The sequence below is a fragment of the Convolutriloba macropyga genome, chromosome 3 (genome assembly GCF_964194025.1).
Source record: "Convolutriloba macropyga chromosome 3, txConMacr16.3, whole genome shotgun sequence".
Lineage (NCBI taxonomy): Eukaryota > Metazoa > Xenacoelomorpha > Acoela > Convolutidae > Convolutriloba > Convolutriloba macropyga.
Genome location: NC_134470.1, coordinates 69,961,897 through 69,987,992, shown reverse-complemented (window position 1 = coordinate 69,987,992; position 26,096 = coordinate 69,961,897). Strand labels below are relative to the sequence as shown.

At 35.0% G+C, this 26,096-nt stretch overlaps 1 protein-coding gene across 18 annotated transcripts in view; it reads left to right on the top strand.

Moving 5' to 3' along the window:
• The window catches only part of LOC142336413 (muscle calcium channel subunit alpha-1-like), a 140,777-nt gene that overhangs the window by 47,304 nt on the left and 67,377 nt on the right, over positions 1-26,096 (top strand). For 15 of the 18 annotated variants that reach the window (XM_075385221.1, XM_075385222.1, XM_075385233.1 and 12 more), the window contains 9 exons: positions 3,064-3,275; positions 14,159-14,262; positions 16,812-16,927; positions 19,632-19,664; positions 20,150-20,398; positions 20,854-21,043; positions 21,564-21,813; positions 22,222-22,440; positions 23,750-23,845. In XM_075385221.1, coding sequence (XP_075241336.1) covers positions 3,064-3,275; positions 14,159-14,262; positions 16,812-16,927; positions 19,632-19,664; positions 20,150-20,398; positions 20,854-21,043; positions 21,564-21,813; positions 22,222-22,440; positions 23,750-23,845 — 1,469 coding nt within the window. The remainder of the gene's footprint in view (positions 1-3,063; positions 3,276-14,158; positions 14,263-16,811; positions 16,928-19,631; positions 19,665-20,149; positions 20,399-20,853; positions 21,044-21,563; positions 21,814-22,221; positions 22,441-23,749; positions 23,846-26,096) is intronic. The other 3 variants (XM_075385235.1, XM_075385232.1, XM_075385227.1) reach the window with 1 other exon arrangement.

The following is a 26,096-nucleotide window of genomic DNA, read 5'->3' as shown; positions in this document are numbered from 1 at the left end:
TGGGGGCAAGAGTTAAATGCCATCATGACGTCGCTTGTTGAGTTAATATTAAACTTTGGCAGGTCGATAAATCTTGTTGAGACATTAAAATGGGCTATAATTAAAAAGTTCTCGTAGTAAAGTTGAAGAAGTGTTTTTCTTTCTCTTCTCTCGGAGCAAATTAGGACTTAAAAGTTTTCAAAATTTTGTCCTTTTTTCCTTTACATATTGTTTATACTCTTGAAAATATGCAATATGCAAGATATATTTCTTCGATCTCTTGAAATAGCAAACAAAAGGGCTTATTAACTATTATTGTAAAGCAATCTGAAAATCATGCTGATCAAACAAGATCTTTTTTATCTTAGAGAAGACAAATGGATAGTTGCAAATAATTTTTATTGTACAGTTGACAATAGTTTCAAACGAGATTTCTAGTTGAGTTGTTTCTGCTTGAGATTCTTGCAATAATTATTTGCCAAAAATTTAATTGTTGTGTTTTCAATTTACTATACTGAAGTGTGCGAGGAGCTCTAAAACAATACTGTAAAACTGGTGGCGGTCAAGCAAGCCGATTTTGGAAATTAGGTCAAGTAAGCCGGAAAAGGTGTGTAGTTTGGTCAAGAAAGCCGTATTTTAAGTTGGTGGGTGGAGGGGGGGCTGCTTCGTGCACGTCTTCGTTTCTGGATTACATACCACAGTGCATTAGAGGCATGGCCATGGACAGCGATTTGTTGAGGTTGGCAACCACAAGATGTCTTAAAAAATGACGTATTTTGTTTCATTGGATCCGTGGAATTTGCAAATACTATGCACGGTTCCGATTGTAACGCTGCTTAATAATGTACTTTTTCTGGGAGATTACTTATTTTGGGAGATTACGTAATTATTACATAATTTTCGGCTTACTTTTACTTCGACTTACTTCGCGTTCACATGTAAAACTTTTTATTTGGGAATAAACTAATTGTTAGTGTTTCCAAAAATTCCATTTCGCAATCTCTATATAAGGATTAGATCTGTTTGAAAACTACCATATTTGGATAACATATCTTTTGTGAACAGCTATCAGTATCCAGATAGGTTTGCTTTAAACCCAAAAGTTTTTGAAAGTCGTTGTCTAAAAAGTTTTTGCCTCCCTGAAACGTTCGTCATGCCTCAGAAATTTATTTATTACATTCTATTTTTTTCTTGATTGCTTTGCTGACGACTAGTGGCAAACTTATACCTCTGTTGGGTTAAAGCAAAACGCTTCTGATTAACGTTCAAATATTTTGTACGAAGCAAATTTCATTTATTCTGATTGCTTTACGAATTGCATAGCCGTTAAAAGTCGATGTTATCAATAAAAGAACGGTTAAGAAAGGTTTTTTTAACGGTCATTAATTGCTCTCGAACGAAATTGGAATCAATTGTTATAAAGGTGTGTGTCTTTTTATTCAAAATCTTTGAATAAAACTGGTGGCGGTCAAGCAAGCCGAATTTGGAAATTAGGTCAGGTAAGCCGGAAGAGGTGTGTAGTTCGGTCAAGAAAGCCGTATTTTAAGTTGGTGGGTGGAGGGGGGCTGCTTCGTGCGCGTCTTTGTATTAATTTCATTTATTCTGTTTGCTTTACGAATTGCATAGCCGTTAAAAGTCGATGTTATCAATAAAAGAACGGTTAAGAAAGATTTTTTAACGGTCATTAATTGCTCTCGAACGAAATTGGAATCAATTATTATAAAGATGTGTGTCTTTTTATTCAAAATCTTTGCTTGACGTTTCTCTTCTAGAAGATTCTTTCGATTTCACTTCTTGAGTGGTTTTTTCACGCTTTACTTTTTGATTATTTTTATTTATTTGAATTGTCCGTATTCAGAAATCAAGTCGGTTGCTAAAAATAAAACCGGTTGTGAACGAAAACCTCACAATTCAGAAGTTTTTGCACCATAAAAGTTTTTCTAGCCTAACCCCCTTCTAAATTGTTTGCCCCGTCTGTCGTTCGAGAGCAATTGGTCCTACGTTAGTCGGTTTATGTTTGATTACTGTGGAAATATATGTTTTTAATTCTATGCTTTTTTTTAGAGGAAAAATTGTACCACTGTTCTACGTAACACTTATGGCATTAATTTACAAATCAATCGTTTCGTTTTCTATTTTGCTGTTGTTTTCCATAGTTTTCCTTAATGACTCGTTGTGTCGTGAGGCTTCGAATAGTTTTTGAAATGAATTGAGTTATGCGTTTTCAATACTTTGGGTAAAAATGCTTCTTTAGCTTATTAGAAGAATATATAAGACCTCAAAGCAATAGAAAGTTTGTTTGAAGAGGATTTGTAATTTTCTTATTACAGCTAGAACTTATTATATCTTACCATTTCTTTTACTCTATTTTGTTTTTGGGCTTAAATTTTGGGCTTCTTTAAATAAGAAGGCTTCATATCCGTTAAGAAAATTTTGATTTAAGTTAGAAATAAAAAAATATTCGTTTCTACTGATTTGCATTTTTTGCACATTATAAGATTTCAGTTTTGTTTATTCTGGAACAAGCCAAAACCAGAAAATTGCCCCCTCAGCGGATTTTTATGATATTATATCCACTCAATTACATAACTGATGACCCTAGCAATCAGCTCTTCATTTAGTCTGGTCTTTTAAGCCCTGGAAATTGGATGTAGCTTTCAATTCATGGATCCCCTGTATTGTTTTGTTTTCACAATCCATGTGACTATACCACGGAATTTTTGTCATGATAATGATCTGTATTCCCCAGGAGACGTGACTATACATACAAATAATGTATACCACTTTAAAGTTGTAAAAATGGCCATTGTTGATGGGCACTTTCTGCCGGGGAAATAACAGTTCCCGGTTTTCGAACCTTCATTTGAATTTGTGGAATTGTTTCTTTCTGGCCCTCCTTAATTGAAATTTGTACACGTGTATAACGGTATATATAAACTGTAATGAACAGTTCCAACTCTTATTAGGCTATACAAACCGTTATCTCTGCAAAAACACGAATTTGTTTGCTCTAACATTGTAATGGAAATAAAAATTTTGTTCACGTGGGGAAAAGGAAAAAGTTCCAAATTTCTGTTTGTTTAGACGATGGGAACTACATTGTGATGATGGACAACCCTAGACCTTGTGCCCCGAATGGGGAGGACGGGCATCATTGTGACAACAGCAGCCAGTGCATCGATGGTATGTGGGATGGACCCAATAAGGGCATCACCAACTTCGACAATGTAGGACTGGCCATGTTGACAGTGTTCCAGTGTGTCACCATGGAGGGGTGGACTACAATCATGTACTGGGTAGGTCCAACTGCTGAGTTTTGCCCATTTCGGACGTACCATCTGATCAAAAATTTTGGGTCATAAATTGATTGGGTAAAATTAACTGCATTATGGATAATTTGATCTGCTGGGCACATTAATTACATGCTCTCGAGTTATGCAAGTACATTTCAGCATAAAGAATTATGAATTGATAAAATTATGAATCATTTTAGGCCAGCAAAAATGAGTTTTGTAATTTTAGCTTTTTTAGACTTCTAGTTCAATTTTTATCGATCTTGAACTCTAGAAAACTCTTGAACTTCTTTTTTTTTGCTAGCACAAGCACATGCAACAATGCTCGTTGTTCCTTTGTTTTTGAAGCGAACGTTTCGCAAGGAACGTTATTGGTGGTCACATCGTGTAAAAATTTTTTTGTCCGTCATGTAAAAGTTTTTTTGCTGAGCTTATACAGTAACCATTTGCACTTAAATAAATCAGTGATAAACTTTTAATCCATGTAACTGCGTATCTTTTCCCTTAAAATTTGTAATCTTTCATTTAAATAAGGGCACTATTAGCATAAGAGGTTTCAATTAGAGCAAGCGATAACTTGTTCACTGTTTGTGAAGACAAAGTCTTCAAGAGCAATATACGAATTTTCAAGATCAGTTGTTTATGACTAAAAAATTTTGTGGCGATCAAAATGTTTCAACTATTAAGTAGTATATTATTTTAATGGTATGGAAAGGCTTACTATGTAAAGCAGTAAAGTAGTTTCTGAACATACATGTGGACCCACTTGTGGGGGGAAGAACTATATACTCAAATGGGTTATTTTGTTCAGTCAATTTTGGCCGATCGATATAATCATGGTAGAGCTGAGACTGGTATTATTAGAAAGCACGTTCAGAATGTGGTATTCAGAAGATATTTTGATTTTTGTTTTTTAATGTGAGTTATCAATGTTTAAAATTTTGTGAATAGTAGACGGAATTCCGTTGTTTTATTCACATTTTTTTCAACAAAATTTTCGTCAATTTTGCTAAAATTTGTGAAAATTGTTAATAACAATGCTATTGATTTTACTTTTAAGGATAATGAAGGCTTGCCGATGGGTTTTATCTGAGTCTTTTGGTTAATATTTCTGCTAAACTTTTTGACTTTCAGATTTTTAAAATAAAAAATGGCTCCAAATACGCTTTTCCCCCAATTTGTTTTAATATGCCAGAAGTAGAGACCTAACTTCTACTGTCACGCTCTTTCGAACTCTCCGAAAAAAAGCTAGTTGAACATTCGTTTCCCATGCGAACCTTCTGGAGTAGAAAGTTTGACGGTTTTAGGATTTTCGAAAAATTAACTCAATAATTATACAAAATGCATCAATTAATTTTAGTTCTATCCTCCAAACATATGGAATAATTGAATGCTTTTTTGGACGAGCAACAAACTCAAGCCCGGGGTAGACTCTCTTTAGATTCTTACAATCATTAATAGCTCGAATTATATCACGGCGCTGTCTTTTTCAAAATATATTCGCATTTTTGACTTTTTAGGTTAATTACTGACCAGAATGATTTCAAATCAAGGCCCAATTACTGACAGATTGTATTTACAGACAAATGAGTCCGAATAAAATTATATGATGTTTTCAGACAAAATCTCATGGTTCTGATGGCTTTGAAAACGTGTTTTAGTAAATTTTAATTGATTTCTTTTATTTTGTCCTCATTTGTCATTGTTTTTGCAACCTTATGACTTCGTCCTATTAATCAGTTGGAGTTTTATGAGCTATTGGTGAACCTATAAAATGCTTTCGGTTAATATCAAATACCTCCTATGACCTTATATATTTTTAAGAAAAGGTCGGTGAAAATTTGAATGTTTCGAAGTTTTTTATCTTAATTCTGTTCAGATGTAGTTTAGTCTCAATGCGTATATATATATATATATATATATATGTATATATATATATATATATATATATATACCGGAAAAGGCCTTCCCCAATGCAAGTAAAAAACACTCTTTATAGTGGTTGTTTAATTAACTATTGGTTTTTTGGCTTTTTAGAACGAAATTTAATAGTCTTGTGATTTTCTATTTTTGCCTATTTTTGAGGTTTTTCTGCTTTCCTTGCAGATTATTACACTGGGGAAACCTACAAATGGCACTGAAAGTATGCGCATAGAGAACTTTTGAAAGATTTCACTGGATAGCGTAAGTTTTAACGTCTTTGAAACCGTTCTCTCGCAAAACTTATTAGAATGTTTTGTTTTTTTTTGCCTCTAATTGTCGTTCTTTTTGTTGTCGTATTGCCATAATTGTTTCTAAGGATTTTTAAATGAATGTATTTATTGTTTTCAGTTTATGTTTAACAGTTTTGATTATATTCAACATTTTTTAAAGAAAGTTTTCTTTGTCGACAACAAGTAACTTAGTCTCACTAGTGACAGATCTCTCTATTGCTCTTTCTATTGCTCCAAACAATGTTTTTTGCTGCTGGTTAAGTCTTGACTGATATCTCTAGTGCTTAGAAATGTGTTTTCAAAAAATCGAAGAGGCCCAAGAAAAAAACGCAATCCGTTCTGTCAATATGAATTGTTAATTGTTTCCAATGTCTTAAAGTTTTAATGGCTTCAACACTCTTATTTCGATAAATTGTTTGTGAATTTTTGTTGTTTTGTTATCGTCTATGATTTTTTTATTTCCTTCAATTTTGTAGCTTGTTCTCTGTAACGAAAGGTTAAATCACCCACCCAGTGTTCAAGATTCAATGTCTATAATAGTTCTGTTTGCATTTAATGGTTTCCTGGCTCTGTCCATTTTCATAAGAAACGTGTGATTTGCGGATAATTTCCCATTTCTAAGTTTTTTGTTTCCTTAAAACAATATTTTATCAATGAGGTGTCCCTATTGGCTGTGAAAAAGTTTGCCATTCAAGTTTTTTGTTGTTCTCCTTGAATAGCGTAATGTTTTAACGATTGTGACACAACTTTCTTGTTATATTTCGTTGATTTTTTTTTCGTTTTTCATTCTTTTTCTTATATGGATAATGACAGGTCTCAATTGCTTCGTATCAGGTATAAGTTAACGTTCTTATGAAGCCCAATTGATACCTATGGGTTTGAATCATTTTGTATTTGGTTGATTTCAAAATTGGTAATCTATTTTTGAGCTTCGCACTTTTTGCTCGGCTTTGTCGACCTGTGACCGAGTCTCATTATTGACAGGTCTCAAATCTTATCTAATAAAGTACAGGTTAATTTGTTAAGTTAAGGTTTTATCTCATTCTCGTTATTAATTGAATTTTCATTATGGACATCGCGTATTGATCGCAAATAATGTTTGCAGTTATTTGTTTTTTTGCTTACTCTTTTCCAGTTCTCTCATTAATGGCAAGTATCATTGGCCCACTAACTCAGCCTTTTTTTCCTTTTAGTTGTTTGCTGAACGATATTTTTATAAGTGTTCTATCTCTTTATCATTTGGCAGACAATTGAATCAAAACATGGATAAGCGGGGTAAGAACATTATGTGCAGACGCACATTACCGAGCCTCCTTGTTGTTAATGAGAATTTAGACTGATTCTAATCTATTGTTTTATTCCCGAGTAGTCATTGTTGAAGCGTTGTAAGGAAAAGATAAGCATACTTGTTTTCCTGATTGCTTTGTACCTATAAATAATTCCAATCGATTCTTGAAGGTATAAATTTAATATTTGGAAATTGATGAAATATTTTTAGTGTTAATATTATTGGACTTGGTATCTCCAAGTCCTTTTTTACTTTATTGAAAAAGTTGAATAATGAAATTTTGGGTTATGTGATGTTATATGATTGCTTTCGATTTTATGGGGACTATTTTATTATTGAACAATTCTGAACAATAAAAAAGTTTTCTTTATTTTCGTTCTACTCATATATTTTTGATTATATGATCTAGTTAATAGTTTAAACGTCGTAATCCAAAAACTATATGTTATTGTAGATTATTTGCTTTTATTTTTTGAAGTCTAAATTAAATCAATCTTTTTCCGAATACAGGCAAAATTCTGCTTCTGTTTGTCAAATTTTGAATACTTTCGTCAACAAAAAAATTGGCCAATAAATGCATAACAAGTTTGATAAAAAAAGAAGGTATAATTTCATTATTAGGAAATTGATGAATTATTTTTAATTTTAATAATACTAGACTTAGTGTTTCCGAGTCATTTTTACTTTTTTGACAAAGCTGAATAATGAAATTTTGGGTTATGTGCATGCTCGTTATATAATGTCCTGCCCTGTGAAAAGATTTCCGGTGTGAGTTATTGTTTAAGTTATGAGATAAAAGGAGTGAATAGTGTTCCTTGTTAAATTTTTTAATTAACATTTTTGTTTTTGTATTATATGTTGTTTTCTCGAGTTGTTGCCGAATATTTGCTTAGAATTTGCAACTATAAACATCGGTTGTGGTTGCGAATGCTTTGGAACATATGGTGACTATTTCATTATTGAACACTTCTGGACAATAAAAATTTTCTGCCACCAGCTAATCCAGAGACTTCTCCACAATATGTTTGAGGACAGTAGGATAATTTTCCAATGTTTTTCTCTTTTGTTCCGAACCCTCTGGAGGGGAGCTATATACTCAAATGTGTTTTTTTGTTCAGCCAAATTTGACCGATCGATATATTCATCGTAGAGAGTTGAGTGGTAGCATTTAAAAGCCCGTCCAGCTTAGAATAGTGAAGAAAAAGGGATTTTTCTGAATTTCGTTTTCTAGAGCGAGTTATTGCTGTTTAAATTTTTGCGAATATTAGACCGATTGGCGTTATTTTCATTCACATTTTCCGGAGTTTTTGCCTAAAATTTCTTCAACTGTGCCAAAAAAATGTTAAAATTGTTAAGAACAGTGTTGCTGATTTTATTTTTAAAGACCAAAAAGTATTGTTGACTATTTTAGTTTAGTTTTTGGCAAAAATTAGCTTAAATTTTCAAAAATCAGCCTTCTTCATCAAAAATTGCCCGAAATAAGCTTCTATTGTCAACTTTGTATAATTTTGCCGGAAGTACACGCCCAAAAAGAACTAAGACAATCTGTGTAAACTACAATGGGAGCTAGTCCTACTTCCACTTTCATTGAGAGCGCTCTTTAATTAAAATTTTGCCGGTTTTTTTGATAATTTTACTCGATAATTATCGAAAATGCACCGTTTATTTTTGTGACTTTTTAACTAACAAGTTATCTATTTCTATATTATTTGAAAAATAAGGTGTTTCTAATGAACGAACAGCATTAGCAGGGCTAGTTTTGGACCAATCTTTTACTGTTACAATCCAAAAATATTTCAGATTGTAATCAGATTTTATATTAATTAAAGAACGTAACAATTAAAATCAAAGCTCACTGGTGATAGATCCAATTGGCTTCTTAAGCAGCTGTAAAATAAGTTATCCAGTTTTTTACTTGAAAGCTTATGGTGGTTTTGACTTTTAAAAATATTTGATTTTTGAATAAACAATGGCTTATTGAACTTTGCCTTTTTTTTCAATTTTGTCAATTCCAGATTAGTGTCAGCAAAGAAAGAATGCTTTTTCTTTCTACTGAATTAAAATTTAGTCTTTATTGCGGTTTTACGCGTTAAGTAATGGTTTTCTGGCTTTGATATTAATAGATTTCACACTTTTTTTTTCGTTTTTTTAGGCATTTTCCCATTTTCACGTTTTTTTCTTTCTGTCACAATATCACATTATTGACAGTTCGCATTTCACATCATTGGTGATCAAAATAAGGCACAATTGAACATGTGAAAATCTTTTAAGGTATAGATTATGGTTTTAACATCTTCGACACAACTTTCTCGAAGAATTTAATGGAATTTCTTAATTTTTTGTTTAATTGTCGTTTTTATTTTGCCGTTTTAGGCGTATGTATTTTCCTGGCTAATGACAGGTTTCCTTGGTTTTTTGGAAAAATTGATGAGCGGATATTTTGTTTTCAAAAATAAAAGATTTCTTAACTTAAGATCATATATGACATTCTTAAGATCATATATGACATTATTGGAGTCAAGGGAGGGTGTCACAGGGGATCGGTCACAGTTTAAAGTTTTTGAAAGAGTTGGTTATGATTTTACTGGCTTCGACACGGGTTTTTCGCAAAAAAAGTAAATTAATTGATTTGTCATATTTTCATATTTGACGTTCTTTTTGTTGACTTAAGAGACATTCTGAATAGTTACAGGCCTCAAGGGCTTCCTTTGAACGAATAAAGGACCTAATTAATTATTTCATTTTGTAGCTAATGGCTTTCATGTCTTTGGAAATTTTTTTTTGAAAAATTCAAAATTATTACTGAATTTTGCCCGTGTCTTTTTTTCTACTTGTTACCTAGTCTCATTAATGAAAGCTCACATATCACATCATCGGTGTTCGAAAAAGGCGCAATCGAATATATATTTTATGGCTTTTCGGCTTCGACAGCGTTTTCTGGCTATTTCGTAGAGTTTTTGTTTGTTGTCTCTATTTGTTTTTCTTTTTGTAACCGCATAAAAAATTGAATAATGACAGGTCTTGATTCCCTTCTATAGAATTATAGGTAATCATATTTCATAAAACTCCGGGATGTTTTTAGTTGATTTCTATTGGTTACCATTACTTTGAAATTATTATTTTTTTTAAATATAAGCAAATTTTTTAACTTTACTGTTTTTGTTCTTTTTTGTTTAATTGTTACCGAGCCTTTCTATAGACTGGTCTCGTATCTTGTGAACTTAAAAAATTGTTTAGTTTCAGTTGTATCTGATGCTATTTTGACTTTGTTATTAAGTTGAGAAAATAGACATATATTTATTTAAAATGGACATAAGGTTTTGGATATAATTAATGTTTGTTGTTGTTTGATTTTGTTGTTCGTCATGACTCGCTTTCTTAATAATGGCAGATCTCATCAATCTAATGTGGTTTTTTTTACTCCACTGAGTTTTTTGCTGTGGAGGCAATCTCTTTTTTTCATTCACCAATTTTTTTGAAAAATACTTGAAATTTTGGGGGGTTTTCTATCAGTTCCTGATTAGGTAGATAATTATGCCAAAATTGTGGATGAGTGGGGTCGGAACTTTGTGTGTGATCGCACATTACCGAGCCTCCCTATTTTTGTCTCTACTTATGTGTTTTTGATTACATTATCTAGGTAGTAGTTTAAACGTCGTGAATCAGGAACTTCGTGTTATTGTAGATTATCATTGCTTTTTTTGTAGTCTAAAGTAAATCATAATTTTTCGAAATACAGGCAAAATTCTGCTCATGGGTTGTCAAATTTTGAATATTTTCTGAATATTATTTCGACCATGTTTTGCTGCAGGTGGCCAATAAATGCATAAAAAGTTTGACGGCCAAATGAAGAAGCAACTGTACAGTACGAAATAATTTTGTTTACAATCAGTTTCAGATTAATAACTAAAAGATTCGGCGTTCTTTACTTTTAATTAAAGCAAAGTCAATGAAAAATGGGTACAGACTTCTTTATGTTTTATTTATAGTATTAACGTCCAGTCTTTACTATTTAAGAGGTGGTTCTTTGACATATGGTTGACATTAATCATATACGACATACGTTGTAATCATATACATACGAGATTTTTTAAAGTTATAGACCAGATGTTTTACACTTTATATAATTTTGCATATTTTACGGTAATTCTAACGCCAGCTGAAAGAAATCGATAAAATTTTTGTCAGACTAGCATTGAGTCAATATTGTTGCTCTTTTTTAGTGGTGGGGAAACTTTTGATCGTTTGGTTATCTTTTTCCATGCTCTATTTAGGTTTATTTGCATTTAGATTACAATATATCCCAGAATTTATTTGAAAAATGGTATTTTATGCCTAAGAGGAGGGAGAAATTGTTTGTGTGTTAGCGATAAATAATTCTCCTGGCTTTCATTGGGGTGTGGGTTATTGTTGTTTTTTGTTGTTCTGAGGCTGGCAGTTTTCTATAAATTGCAATAGTATGCAATATGTAAGACGTGTGTGGCTGCATCCCTTAGATGCGATACCTTTTATTTGATCGATTGAATTGTATCCCCCGTATCTTTTCAAAAGCCCTATCTTTATTTTGTCTGCTTTGCTATTTTTCCCTCTTTTTTGCTCTATCTGTTTTCTCACATTTATTTTTTTCGTTCTGTTTTCGTACCCTTCGCATGCAGCAGCTAGCTTCTGGGAAAGAGGATTTTTGTGGGGTGTGTAGTAGTTGTTGTAGTTGGTACCTATCCTATTTTCCCACCCATTGGTATGAAAGGGAGATTTCTTGGGGATTAATTTGTCCCACAACTCACCGCCCTTAAATCCAATGTCCCTTTGGAGCAAGGGTGAGGAAGGAAAATAGAGCTTCCATATTTTCTTTCCATGTTTTTCTCTTTTTCATTCTCTTTGTTTCGATCTATCTTTTTTCATAATTTAAGTTTTCTATTTTTCATTCTTTCCTACACCCCTCCCCCTCCTCGGTTTCCCATTTTTCGCCAATATCGCATCAATCGCAGTGCGTATCCTCCATTTCGCAGTGAAGCTTTAAGTAGCATCCCGTGTAAATATCCTGGGCCAAAGTGCCCTGCCTCTCTTTGTTTATTCTTGTTTATCAAACCAATATCTTGGAGAGGTTATAAAAGTTTTGATTAAAAGTCAGGAATTTGCCAAAGATAAGACTTGTACATGTGCGACAGACGGGTCCACAGTTTTACATGTCACTTGTTATCTGTGCGTGAACACATGTAAAACAAAATGATGACTTCACTTCGAGAGCAACACAAAAAGGAATAATCTCGAGAAAGCGTTTTTTTTGCATTTGAATTTTTATTGGTCAAATTTTTGTTCCGACCCGCTTTATTGGGGGAAGGAACTATATGCTCAGCTGGGTTTGTTTCTTGTTCAGTCAATTTGCGTTGATCGATATATTCATTGTACAGAGTTGTGTGGTATCAATAAAAAGCTTGTCATGCTTAGAATATCAAATTAAAAATATTTTTCTTAAGTTCACTTTTTTCAAGCTGTTAGGGGGATTCAAAATTTTTTGAACATTAGCCTCATTTCCGTTGTTCTGTTCACATTGCTCGTAATTTTAGGTCAAACTTTGATCAATTTTGCTAAAAAAATATGAAAAATAATTGTTAACAATAGTGTTATTAGTTTTACTTTGAAAGCTAAAAAAGACTTGCTAAATGTCTTGAACTGACTTTGTTGGTTAAAATTTTTTAAATATTTATTTAGTAGTTTCTCATAATTTTCAAGTAAAATAGCAACAAATATGCTTCTTTAGCCCATTTTTTCGCACTTTTCCGGTATGTAGACATAAAAAATGCTAAAAATTTCTTTTTCACCCAGATGAGGGTTATTTTATCTCCGGCTTCTAACAGAATGTTCTGGGACTAACAATCGCTGGACTTAAATTTAAATCAAGTTTTTTCAAAAATTCATTTGTTTTTGATATATTATAATTTTTTTCGCAAAATTTTTGATTACGCAATTGTTTGTATCATTTACGTTTTTTAGCAGCGGAGCAGTGATGACAACGCCAGTTTTGGTCTAATCTAATTTTTACATTGAAAAGTGATCCCAACTGTATTAGGGCACAGTCCTATTAAAAGCATTATTAGAATGTATTCCTTCCCGATTACAGACAAGTCTGATTTCAATTACACGTTCAGTTAACAATAGATGTTATTAAAGTTTAATTGATGCCCTTTTTGATGAAACCTTGAGTAGTCTCATTTGCTATATATGGTGGTATTAATGGAACTATTTTTTTCGGTTGACGACTAATGGCTCTTATGTCTGAATATTTCTTTGTGAAAAATATCAATGAATTTTGAATCTTCGCCACACTTTTTACCTTATTTCTGTCAGTTTGTCGGTTTGTCTCCCTGCTTGAATAGTCTCAGCATCTCTCCAGTGACACAAAAATTAATCTGTATAGAAGTTTTTTTTAAGTAATGGCTCTTATGACTTTGAATATATTCGTTTGAAAAAGTATCAGTGAATTTTTGAACTTTGCCTCCTGCTCAACTTTATTTTGTCAACTAGATTTTTTTGTTCTGTTAATGACAGTTCTCGTTTTATTTTTTGTAAGGTTAAAAGTAATCTATCAGTGGTTTAATGATTTAATGACATACCGCTTAATGTCTCTAACACAGGTGATGCTGGCTTCTCAAAGAGTTACACGTGATTCCGTGTAGTAGTATTGTTTTAGTAGAAAACTTGTGGTTGTTATGACTTCGGTTTTTATTTGGTTTCAAACAGTTCAATGGATATTTGACCATTGCCACTTGTTGTGTTTTTTGTCGACTTGTTATCTAGTCTCATCTGATTCATATCTGCTTTTTACTAAAGTACAAATTGATTTGTTTAGTTTAGGTTTTGTCTGATACTCTTTGGATCTTGTTACTAAGTTTTTCTTCAAATGAAAGACATTGAGTTTTGTTCGTAATTAATGTTTTTTGTTGTTTTTCGCACTCACACACACACACACACACACACACACAAGCGCGCACACACACACACACACACATACACGCGCGCACACACACGCAGACACACATGCACACGCACACACACACACACACACACACACACACACATCCTTAAGACCCGTTTCTATTCCCTCACTGTTCGACTGTCATTTGAGAGTAATTCGCACCTCCATGTAGCCTGGTAAATTAATCAGCTCTAATTCTGCGGGAAAACATTTTTGAGTTTTTTATCTGATTTAATTTTTGACTATTTTCTGCTTTTCCGAGAATTTACTCTGATTCGATTTTGCGGAAGCGTAATTTTTATATTTATGTTCCAATAAATGCATTTTTTTCTGTTTTATTTACCAACTGTATTTCTCGTTCTGAAAAAAACTTGCAGGGTGTTTATTGTTGTGTTTTGTTGTGTTGCAGGTGAATGACGCAGTGGGCAAATCAATGCCCTGGATCTACTTCGTGTCTCTCATCATCATCGGCTCCTTCTTCGTCATGAACCTTGTCTTGGGTGTCTTATCTGGGTTAGTTGTTCATATGCACACCTCGACAGATGCACACCCGCAGCTGGTCAGTTCTAAGTAATGGTTACGTGACTCTGCTTGAAGTTAGAGAATTTCTGGCGTTTATCGAGAACCGAGATATCAGAATTTCGTAGTGACTTCTGCAGAGTCACGTAACCATGTTTAAAACACGAACCGCGCACGTTTTGAAATGACGAAATTCAACGGATGTCAACTGCTTGCTAAGTAGCAACTTCTGGCAGTATAACTTCTGGCATGGCACTGCAGACTTTCGGCATTTAAAATGTGCACGTGTTTTAAGTGCTGGTGTTGTTTACATTTAATCAGATTAACAATAGTAGTACTATATCAAAACAGATTATTTCCCTGAAGTGAATAATTGAGAACTGTTTATGTTACACAAATGTGTTCAGTCAAGTGCTAGGAATAGTGGCCGCCTTGGGTTTTTAACTGACAAGAAAAAATGAGAAATTCAGTCAACAGCTCAATTCTGATGAGTCAAATTATCAGTAGTTCTTCAAACCAATATTACAATTAGCGTGCGATCGGGTTGTAGGCTTAAATTCTCGTTTCTGGTTGCATGCTAAACCCACCGTCGGCCAATTTGTCTATCGCCGTTTAGTTCTACCAAAAATCAGTTTGAGCGATATCAGTTTTAAAATATTGGTTCGATGGCGCTAGGAAAATTGGCCGACATGGCGTTTAGCCGACAAGGAAAAAATGAGAAATTTAGCCGACAGTTTTATAGTTGGTCAAAAAATCTCATTGGGCCATAAATCAGTAGTTCGGCGGACCATTATCTTTGATGTGCGGTTTGGTGGCGCTCCACTCGGCCTCTCCGTGGCCGCACCACCCCCACCTCCCCCCCCCCCCTGACGGAGGGAGGGGGGAGGTTGCGACCACGGCTAGACCTTCGGGACGCTAGTTGATGACGGTATATTTGTCCGCTCACGAAATAGTGATTTAAATTGGCCAATCACAGGTTCAGAATTAATTTTATCGCTCATTTTACTTAAATTGTCGGCTCATTTTTTTGGTTGTCGGCTAAACGCCCTGTCGGCCAATACGGCGGCCACCTGGTTCAATGTTATTATTGCTTGTCGGGCCAATTCATACCCTCTGCGAAAGGTATAAACAATCGTGGGTTTTCATATAACTATGCTATCTTCATATTGCATTGCATTTAATTTGTACCATAGTACGTACGTAACTCGTTCTATTAGACAAGTTAGTGCAATTATAACTATAGATTGTAAGTTTTGTCGATTGTTTTTCAAGCCTAAAACAATAGTGAAGCTGACTTTTCGCTGTTAATCCGTCACTAAGGTCATCAACTTGCTCCAATTGTCAATTATATTAGCGTCGAATGCGATATTTTTCAGTATTGTGTTATTTATTTATTCGAATTCATTTGTCCTATTTTGTCTATCATACGCGCTGTCGGCTAGAGCAACTACGATTATAAAAGAAAGAATATGTTGAGTTTGATACCACTCAATACATTTGTTAATACGTGCCCGCGTAGCGCAGTAGAGATAGACGGTTGTGAGTAAATTGCAAGTATGCAGGCGTGAGTTCGAAGCTTAACAGGGTTGATAAAGCATCCAGGAGATATTCTGGGTGAAGATAACCACCCAATAGAAACTGCTTGACTGATGCACGGATTAATAAATCCAATGTCTAGAGAGCAGAACATTTCTTTGTTTTCAAAATCGCTTTTCTTTCATGTAGATGATTTATCTGAATGAAAATCGTGCATCGGAATAAAATTGTGTATCTTAAAGAATAGAAAATTTTATTAAGCAAATATAATGTATTGGATCTAATTATGCCCCCCCCCCCCCCCCCCAGCTTAGTGGGCTTATATATCTTTTAGGATCTTTTCAACAATTGCCCCCCCCCCTTTTGCAAAAGGGGGGGGGGCTATTCTTGAATAGAATTTAAGCGAGAGATTTATTAACCAATCAGAGACGAGTAATAAGTATCCGTGCATGCTCATACTGTGTTAAAATGGATAGAATAAAATGCGCCATGCTAGGGGGCAATTAGCCGAATTGGAATACAAAGCGAAAAGAATTTCCGACTGGCGGGTCGGTGGGCGCGCTTCGCGCGCGTCGCGGCTTCGCCGCGATAACCGACCCGCGATTTCCGGATTACATCCCACAGTGCGTGAGAGGCATGGCCGTGAACAGCGGTCCGCAATTGCGCTTAAACCATTTTTCGGCTATCTAAACTGTAGGCCAACTAATATTGTGGTAAAGTATAGCACAGAAGGGGAGGCGATTCTCTACTAGGTACCAAAGGGGGGGCAATTGTTGAAAAGATCCATCTTTTACGCCCCCCCCCCCCCCCGCCGGGAGCACTTGCTATTTTTACATAGTAACTTGTTATATAACAACATATAATTTGTAACGGGGGGGGGGGGGGGGGGGGGGGCAATTAAACGCACGGGCGTGGGGTAACAGAAACGATCATGAAACAAACTATCTGCTATAGGGCAAGAGAGGCTTTAGGTGAACTACAAAATGTAATTTGCGTTTGTTGTGTAGTGAGTTCTCCAAAGAGAGGGAGAAGGCGAAGGCCAGGGGAGAATTCCAGAAACTGAGGGAGAAGAACCAACTGGAGGAGGATCTCAAAGGCTACCTGGACTGGATCACACAAGCAGGTATTCGATTGTTGAAACAAAATCAAAAATAGTCGAATCTTTTCGAAGAAATAGTCGAAGAATAGTGTTCATCGTAAAGTAGCAACAGTGTGTGCAATGTTCAAATATTATGCACCATCGGCGAAGATGGAAAGGGGACGGCGATATTGATAAATTATAGACGCAAGACGGCTCGTGCGAGACTGTGCGTAGCACAGAATGTTCCAACATGCTTCTCAAGTTTGTGAAAAGTTATTCTTTGTTCTCATTTTGATATGATTTGAACAAATATTAAACCACATGCATTGTCAATTATTTTGCAAAACAAACCAGTTCCTCAGAATAATCAGCAAGAGCAATCAGTCACAAAGAAAATTTTTCTTAAAGAAACACAGACATTCATTGGCAAAATAAAAGTGAAGCGGTCTGTTACCACTCTCAAAGTAGCAAACAAATATATATCTGATTTTTTCATCGAATTGTTTTCTGATCTATTTTTCAAATATGCCCAACAGATGCCATCTCTTCCATTTAGTTAGAATCAAAATCCGATGAAAAGTTTTTCTCAAAGAATGTCACTCATGATAAGGAAATTAGAGTTGTTGATTGTTATGTGAAGTTTTGTCTTCGTGGTAAGAACTCTGTTTGTAGTTATTTCTTCGGCCAAATTCTAATTTTGAGCATTTCAAATCAGGAAAAAAAGTCTGTGCAATATTAAAGTGACCAATCGAAAAAAAGGTATGACATTAAAATTTCACAGCTATCGTACTGAAATACTGCTTTTTTAAAAAAATTCATTGCCTCATGTAGATGGATTATCTATTTTAAGGATTCAATCAATGTTGAGCCAACTGGAGAAAGTGCGTTTTAAAATCAACCAAACATAAAATGAGAAGACGGCTGCAGTGTTGGCAAAGCATGATGTTCTTCTTCGTTCTGTTTTCTAAAGTGACTTTTTCTGTTCTGTTTGTTACAAACTCCCCGGATTAGTTCAATGTGGCTGAACACTGTTATATAAAACTTTCAATTAACAGGTGGTCTCGATTTTGGTCAGTATGTTAAGGCATTTTAGAGCAATTAAAAATTTTGTATCCCTCAATAAACAACTTTGCCACTTGTACAAAATCCAATAAATTGAACTGCGAATCAAAATGAAACCATTTGAACAGCCTGAAGACTAAATTAAATTAGAGTCTGAAATAAGAAGGTTGAACACGGAAAACTTTTGGTTGTCTCAATTGGTTCCTGTTGTTAAATTTTGAATATCCCTTAAAGAATCATTTCGTAAACCTTAATTGATTGAATGTTACAGCGATAAACAGTTACACAAGAATATACCACAACATTCAACTCTCCACTTTTTCCAAAAAAAAATTGATATTAATTTTTTTTTATTTTTTAAAGCAAAAATATGCTGGTGGTATCTCCCCTTTTTCAAAATTTCTGTTTACTTGAATTAATAATCAACTGTTGGCGAACAGCATGTTTTAATTCGAAAGCCACTAGACGCACCAGAAAAAACCAGCAGATTTTAAAATAGAAGAATGGGAAGAAACAAATATTCATTCTTTCTCACCAAATTCTTTTCTGATGCTCTCGTCTAAAATTCCAAGATTTGCTGAATTTTGTCCCATATCAGTATTATCGTTCTTCAAGAGAAACACGGCAGATGTCTTCGAGATTGAGCGCAGGCGCCGAAGGACTTTCATAGAAAAATAATGTTTGTTTTAAGAACTATAAAAACTTTTAATCTTTCTCTTTCTTAACTCAATAATTTATAATAATGTTCCCATACCTTTGCCGTCGAATCAAATAGTCTATGCTATAGAGTTCCTCATTTTTGTGGAAAAAATTTAGTCGAGCAGCCAGGGAAACGACGACAGAGACAAACAATATTTTCTTTGGTTTTTCCTTTTTCTCTTGAAAAACTATTTTCTGTAGTTTTCTTGAACATGTGGAGTATCACTGTTGTTCAGTTGATTGCGGTTTCCGGCACACAATCATAAAAACTAATTTTAAGGTTTTTAATAACTTTATAAATATCGTTTTAAAGAAAGGGTTAGTTTCAAAAAAAGGAAAATAAATTATTTTTGTTTTTATATAATTTTATTGTCTGTTTAACATTTTGATTCCCAGGTTCTATAAAATTCCTTAAATCGTTTTTGTTGAATCAAAAATCCATGGAGTTTCAAAAACCTAAGAGCTTTTATTGATGCTAGGTAAAAAGATAAAGGTTGCGAAAATGATCAGAAAGAGGTTTTTTTTAGTTTTTTGTCTTTTTAATTTTGTAACCCAATTTTTTAAGGAAATGTTCTCCTTGTTATGCTTTCAAGCCAATTGATATAATCGAATGTATTGTATTTGTATAATTTAATGACAATTTTTCTAGAAGTTGTATTAATAATTTTTTATCCTCCGCAACCTCTATTCTCCAAAACTCCTCCTTTTCCCTTTCAATTTTTTAAACTCTTCCCTTTTCCAACCTGCAATTCAATTAGAGTTTTTTTTAATAATATTCAAAACTAGCCTCGAAGGGCTACAAATTGATGTTTCATTTTTTTCTCTACGATGCGTAAGCAAAGTGAAAATTTGACTGGAGAACAAAGGCGGGACCCGCATTTTTTACCCATTTTGAAAAAAAAGAATGTTACAACAATTAGACCCATATTCTGTTTATATTAGTATTTTTTGATTATTAGCTCCGCCAACTAAATTTTTGTTTCAGAGGTCAATGGAGACGATGAGCCGGAGGACAAAGGTATGTGTTTATTCATTGTTCATTGCATAAGTTGACATTTTTTTGTATGCATTGATATTTGACCGTTATTTTTCAAGACATGATTTTATGTGGTGTTATCTTTTCTAAAACTTCAATTCTTTCATTCTGAATACATTAATCAAATAGTGAGCTTCATCTGCAGTATCAGCCGATTTCAATTAGGGGGCTATCTAGGGGTTATTGACTAGTAATATTACGTCCGAACTCTGGGCACTTCCTAATAGTTTAATTAACACCTTTGCCGATTTTCCTACAGAAGTAGTCATTTTTTAACATATGCTGCAGTTTGTGAATCTGCATACTATCCGCTATGTACTAAGTTTACTCCCACTTGTGTGAAATTTTACTCTCACTATAAATTTTCATTACATTCAGAGTTTATCACGAAAGTACGAACGCACCATTTTAAATGTGATATCAATTCTACAAAACACTGAAGTAAATATTTTGATTAATTTTGATAGGAGATGCTGATAATTCGTCAGAGAAAACAGGCGATGAAACTGGCAGCCAAGAGATAGTTCCAAAGTTTAAATGGCTCAACCAGAAGATGAAGTCATTCGGTAGAGCCAACAAAGCGTGCAGGAAAAAGTGTCTGCAGATAACGAAGAGTTCAGCAATGTATTGGTTTATCATTGTCATGGTGTTTTGCAATACATTCGTCTTAGCATCCGAGCATCATGGACAGTCGGAACTGCAAGAAACTTGTCAATGTAAGTGGTTTGCTGCCTTCGCCATAACAATAATCAGTAGTTTCTCATCAGCACATTATCAACTTTCAAGGTTGATCAATTGGTATAACTAGAGCATCGTTTCTAATGCTTCGATCAAATTTTTTTGCGGCATTACTTGTCTTTTTGGATCTTTTCCGTTGGTGCCCCCCCCCCCCCGCTTAGTCGGTGCATATTATTTGCACCCCCAGCCAGACGCACGTGCCATATTTTTACATGATGATGAGGGGGGGGGGGGGGGGTGCATAACGTGCTGGGGCACAAAGGGAAAAAATCACTTTTCTGACTTACCTTAAGTGTATTTTAGCCTATAATGTGCTTTGTCTATGCTGATTTTATCCCAATGAATGAAACCATTGCATGAATTAATTCTGCTTCGTATTATTGAGATAATCTATCTCTCACTGCGCGGGTCATGAAGGTATATTTATTTTTAGTGTTTGCAAACGTGCTGTTCGTGTGTGTCTTCACAGCAGAGATGTTGCTCAAAATGTACAGTCTGGGACTGGACACATACTTTGTCTCTCTCTTCAACAGATTCGACACTGTCGTTGTCTTCACATCCATTCTAGAACTAGTCCTCATGTCTGCAAAGCTAATGCCAGCCATCGGTGTCAGTGTGCTCAGGTAAAAGAAACTCTATCTCAAATCTTCAAATCTACAGTTACTGCCTCATTTCTAATTAGTAAAAGGATTTGTTCCGTCCCCCACCCCCCAGTACGTTATACACCCCCCAAGAATGGCACGTGCACCTGGTGCTTGCAAATAATATGCACCCACTAAGTTCGGGGAGGGGGGGCACAAATGGTATCGAAAACATTTTTCTATTCAAGAAGCCCCCAGTTTATGTACTTCCCTAACTCTGACTTCATGATTTTGCCCCCACGTTACTAAGTAAAAAATAGCACGTGCGCCTGGGAAGTCGTAAAAGTTATATGCCTACTAAGCTAGGGGACCGAAACAGAATAGATCCAATTTTGGTTATATTTAGGGGATAAAAAGTTAATTTCACTGGAAGTTGCGTTTACTTCATGTCAAAGTTGATAACCTCCTTCGTTAGACTGCTAGTCTTTGAGATGTCTGGACGTTTAATGCCGAAGTCATTTTTTCTAAGAGAGCACTGAAGTGTACTGTTTTTGATTTCCAGGTGTATCCGATTGCTGAGGATCTTCAAAGTGACCAAGTACTGGACCTCCCTTCGCAACCTCATCTCTTCTCTACTCAACTCCCTCAGATCCATCATGTCTCTGCTACTCCTGCTGTTCTTGTTCATACTTATCTTCGCCCTTCTCGGTATGCAGGTGTTCGGAGGAAAGTTCAACAGTCTCAATGACAATGAAGAGAAACCAAGGAGCAATTTCGACACATTCTGGCAGGCTCTTGTTACTGTGTTCCAGGTACGTCTACCTGCTCATACAAAAATATTTGAGTATGAATACTCTTTTTACGTTTTTCTGACCCCTAGATCCAGGGCAAAAACCTTCAACCTCAGAAAATAAAACCCCGAAATGAATTCTCGTAGGGAATAAATCCGCCCGGATTGTTTTTTTAGAAACAGGGTTGGGATATTTGTCCCGTTAGTGAGTTAAGCACCTTTAAAAGCGATAGTATCAGCTTCATAAGTCATCGATACATCTTAAGATCAAATCTCATTCTGAAAAAGTACTGTTTGATCAAGACACATAAAAAAAAATAAAAATGGTCAAATTAATACCCCGGTGCATCTATGGTAGGAAGTGTTAACATTACCCACATCTGATCTTGTTTAATTTCGGGCTCTCTGAATTCCTAATTGATACATGCAGATCTTAACGGGAGAGGATTGGAACGAGGTCATGTACAATGGAATCGAATCAATGGGAGGAATCCGTGACCTTGGCTTCGTGGCCTGTATCTACTTCATAGTTCTCTTCATTTGCGGCAACTACATCCTTCTAAACGTCTTCTTGGCTATCGCTGTGGACAATTTAGCAGATGCTGATTCTCTCTCAAATGCTCAGGAAGAAGCGGACGCTGCCAAAAAGGTCAGAAACTATTTAATTATTTATGCTGCTGTTTTAGAGGCTAATTTCATCTAGTCATTTGTCATTTTTTCATTTTTTTCATATGAAAACCTGATTGTATTTAATGGCGTCCTTTAACCCTGCCTATTTTGAGTGCATCACGGTGAATAGCAAAATAACGAGAATCATTTTTACCCAAAAATTTACCTTTTTAAATACACTGTACAAAGTTTATTGGGATTGATATTTGTAAACAAATTCAATGGAAATGCCCGTTCATTGGGAGGGCTTTCATTTTTATTATTGACCTTTTGCTTGTCATATTGCTACCAATTTTTTCATGAGCAAGTTGATCTTTGCATATAGCTTTCTTAATTTGCCTATTAAATCTATTTGGTTCGCTTGGCTCTTCTAAGTTTGAAATAAGTTGCGCTTGGTGATCTCTCATTTTGTGCGTTCACTGGCTCTCTATGTGCGGCTTTTATGACCATTTGATGTCCAGTCCATTATAATAAAGCATAGAACTCGTTTTCCTGCTGCTGCTCTGTTTTCATCACTTGATTCATTTGATCAGCTGCGTTGCCGACATTTGATCACCAAGATAGTGACTTTATCAAATGCTCTATTTCCTACGCACCATTTCATGTAGTTGAACCAATCACATTTTATGATAGAAAGAACTAATTTCGCAATTATAATACTCTGCCCTGTGAAAACTAGTTGGGCCCTTTTGACCCTGTTCACATGCCCCCTGCTCGTTCTACAACTTTCGCTTAAACGAAAGTTATATAGAATTAGGACCCACCTAATATCTACTCCAGTGGATGATATTTTTGTGGTCTGTACACGGCTAAGTGATACGTACAATAGAAAAGGGGTTGGGTAAAGTTAACTATGAGTTGTCGCATTAAACTCTGACCCGTTCAATAAAAAAATCTGTCGTATAAAGTATCATATTTCACACAAAACCGGTTATTTCTTCTATTATGTTCAGCATTTCGTCTATTATAATGCGTTTCCAAAAGCGTAGCATTATCAAAACGCATTATGGATAGTCTGTCCTATAAATTTGGAATCATCGAGAGTTCGAGAAAAGCCAAAACATGCAATTGAGCATCCAAATGAGCAATATGGGAAATGAGCATCGAAATGAGCAATATGGGAAGTGGTTTTTCAAATGTTCGATTATTTCATCATTTCGCTTTATTTAAGTGTAATGACCCATGAAATTCAAGTCCAAAGTCTTGAAAATGCGAGTTTGGTGATGCAATGGTCTGAGTGACGTAATAGTGTTAATGACGTAATGATTATTTCATTGGTTGACTTGAAGGAACCTCCGAGTAGGAAAGTATCTCGCAGCTCTAACGGGACTTCATGTTCTCGCAAGACCAGCACTAATGTAGCTCCCGATCGAAGGAGACCGCTAGTGAGTATATACACTTTGTCCTAGAAAATTGGGATCTATTCTGCCACCCCCTTCAGTTGAGTGGGCATATAACTCTTACGCCCCCAAGTGCACGTGCTATTTTTTTACACAGTAATGTGCTAAATATCAATAAATAAATTGTGATAAGTGGGGGTACAAACCCCAACCCCCCCCCCCCCCCCCCGGTGGGGGGGGGCAGAATAGATCCAAAAATTATTTTGAGGAGTTCTTGGAACTGTTTCTTTGTACGTTGAATCGCGAAAACCAATCTTCAAAAATATCGCAACATAGAGATGTTTCTGCATACATGTAGCAATATTTCAAGAACAGACCATTAATTGGTAAGATTGGAATAAAATTTCATGCAATCGATAACATTTGATTTGGATCTGTAGGTAAGCGCCAGATTGCATTTACGATTCTGCTTAATTGTCAAGTTATTTACCATTTGTAAGTTGTGGCTCTAAAATAGGTATAATCTTATCTGATTTTGATCTGTTGTTCAGCCCATCAAAGATACGGTTCCAGACATGCTATTTCGTGGATCTATTCTTTCTGTAGTTATACTTAGAATATCTTCAGATATCGGCAATTCATTTGCTGCATTGACTTTTCGGTTCACAAATTTTGTGAAACAAAAAAGTGGGGGAGGAGGGGATGGGGATTCATTTGCTGTATTGACTTTTTGTTCTTATGAAGTATTCTGCACCAAAAGAGAATAAAGTGGGTGGGGGTGTCATTCGATAAAGAAGACTTGTTTTGAATGGATCCACTAAAGTGCCGTTTTGGCTACTAGTTCATATACATTTAGGTTGCTTATATTTCTGAGTCTGCAGATTTGTAGTTGTTTATACATACAAAGGCATAAATATGAATATAGAATGTTGTTGCCGCTTCAGTGCAATCGTCTGGGCTATTCAATCGTAGATATATGCAACCTCTATCTCTTTAAATTAACCTTTCATGTCTAAACTTTTTATGCTTTCTTTTCATGTGGTCTATCACAAATTTTCTCTCATTTATACCGCTCAAATAAACAGGTCTATATCGTGTAAGAACTGTTGGGCTGGGGTCGAGTCTCCGGTATTGGGAGCATAATCACTAGAAACATAATCACCCGTGGGGACAGTTCGTTTTTCCTACTGTTATTGTACGCACTATCAAAAAAACATTGAACCGGACATTTTAATTTTTACTGCTCCTCTTAGGGGACTATATGATCAAAGTGTTTGTTTTTTCAATTTTAGCAAAGTTTGTAGCAGTAAAATTAGCCAGATCTTTTCTGCTTCCCCCCCCCCCCGCTTAGTTGGGCACCCCCATTTATACATGTTTAAACATACTATTAAAGCTAAGTAACTTTATGCATAAACATACATGAACAATATGCATTTAATAAAAGCTAGCATAGCTTTAGTTTGAAAGTGCTAGGCATTTCAACCAAAATTTGTTGTATATAACGTAAGCATCACTAAAAATTTCTGCATTATTTCATTTTTGGTGTTATCGGTTACAATGAGGGCTCGATTTTTATATTTTTTGAAGGAAACTCTTCTTCAAGTGCCGGCAATCTACCTAGACGCTCTTGTTTCAATAAAATGCAAGTATCGCTCATACAATTCGCGAAAACTTAGATTTTGGGGGTGCTAAATTAACGGCTATATAGGACTGGGGGCGCTAGCAGAAAAGATCCAATTAGCCTTATTGGTGTTTTTTATTGAGATTTGAATATCTGATCAATTCGTCTTTTTGTGTGTGTGACTTTTGTTTCATTTCTTGACTTTTTTCTGTCATTCAGAACTTTAAGCAGCCGAAAATAATTGTGCAGTGCGATAAAGTTTGAACTTGAGTTGGAGAATTTAAGGCTCTTTAGAGAGTCCAAAATTTCTCTCTTTCTTGGTTAAATAGAGTGCAATTGAGTTGTCCCCCAATTCCCTCCAATACAATTCGTCGTTGGAGACTACTTAGTCCGTTATGCAGTTCATGTTTTTTTTCTCTCAGGTCTTTCTCGCTTATTACTTTACCGTGAGCGTGAGCAATTTGTGAGTCGCTTCATAATACGGCCGTGAAGTAATTTAGTTTGATATTTTCTTTCATAAAATATCTATTTTATCTATTTTTGACTATTGGTCATCAGTATGTAATGTACTTGTCATTTTTTACTAGCTTTTTTGCATTGGCATTGCTTATTGCCTGATAATTTTGTGGTTTAAAATATATAATAGGGAATTACAACGCTCTCAAAATTGATCTG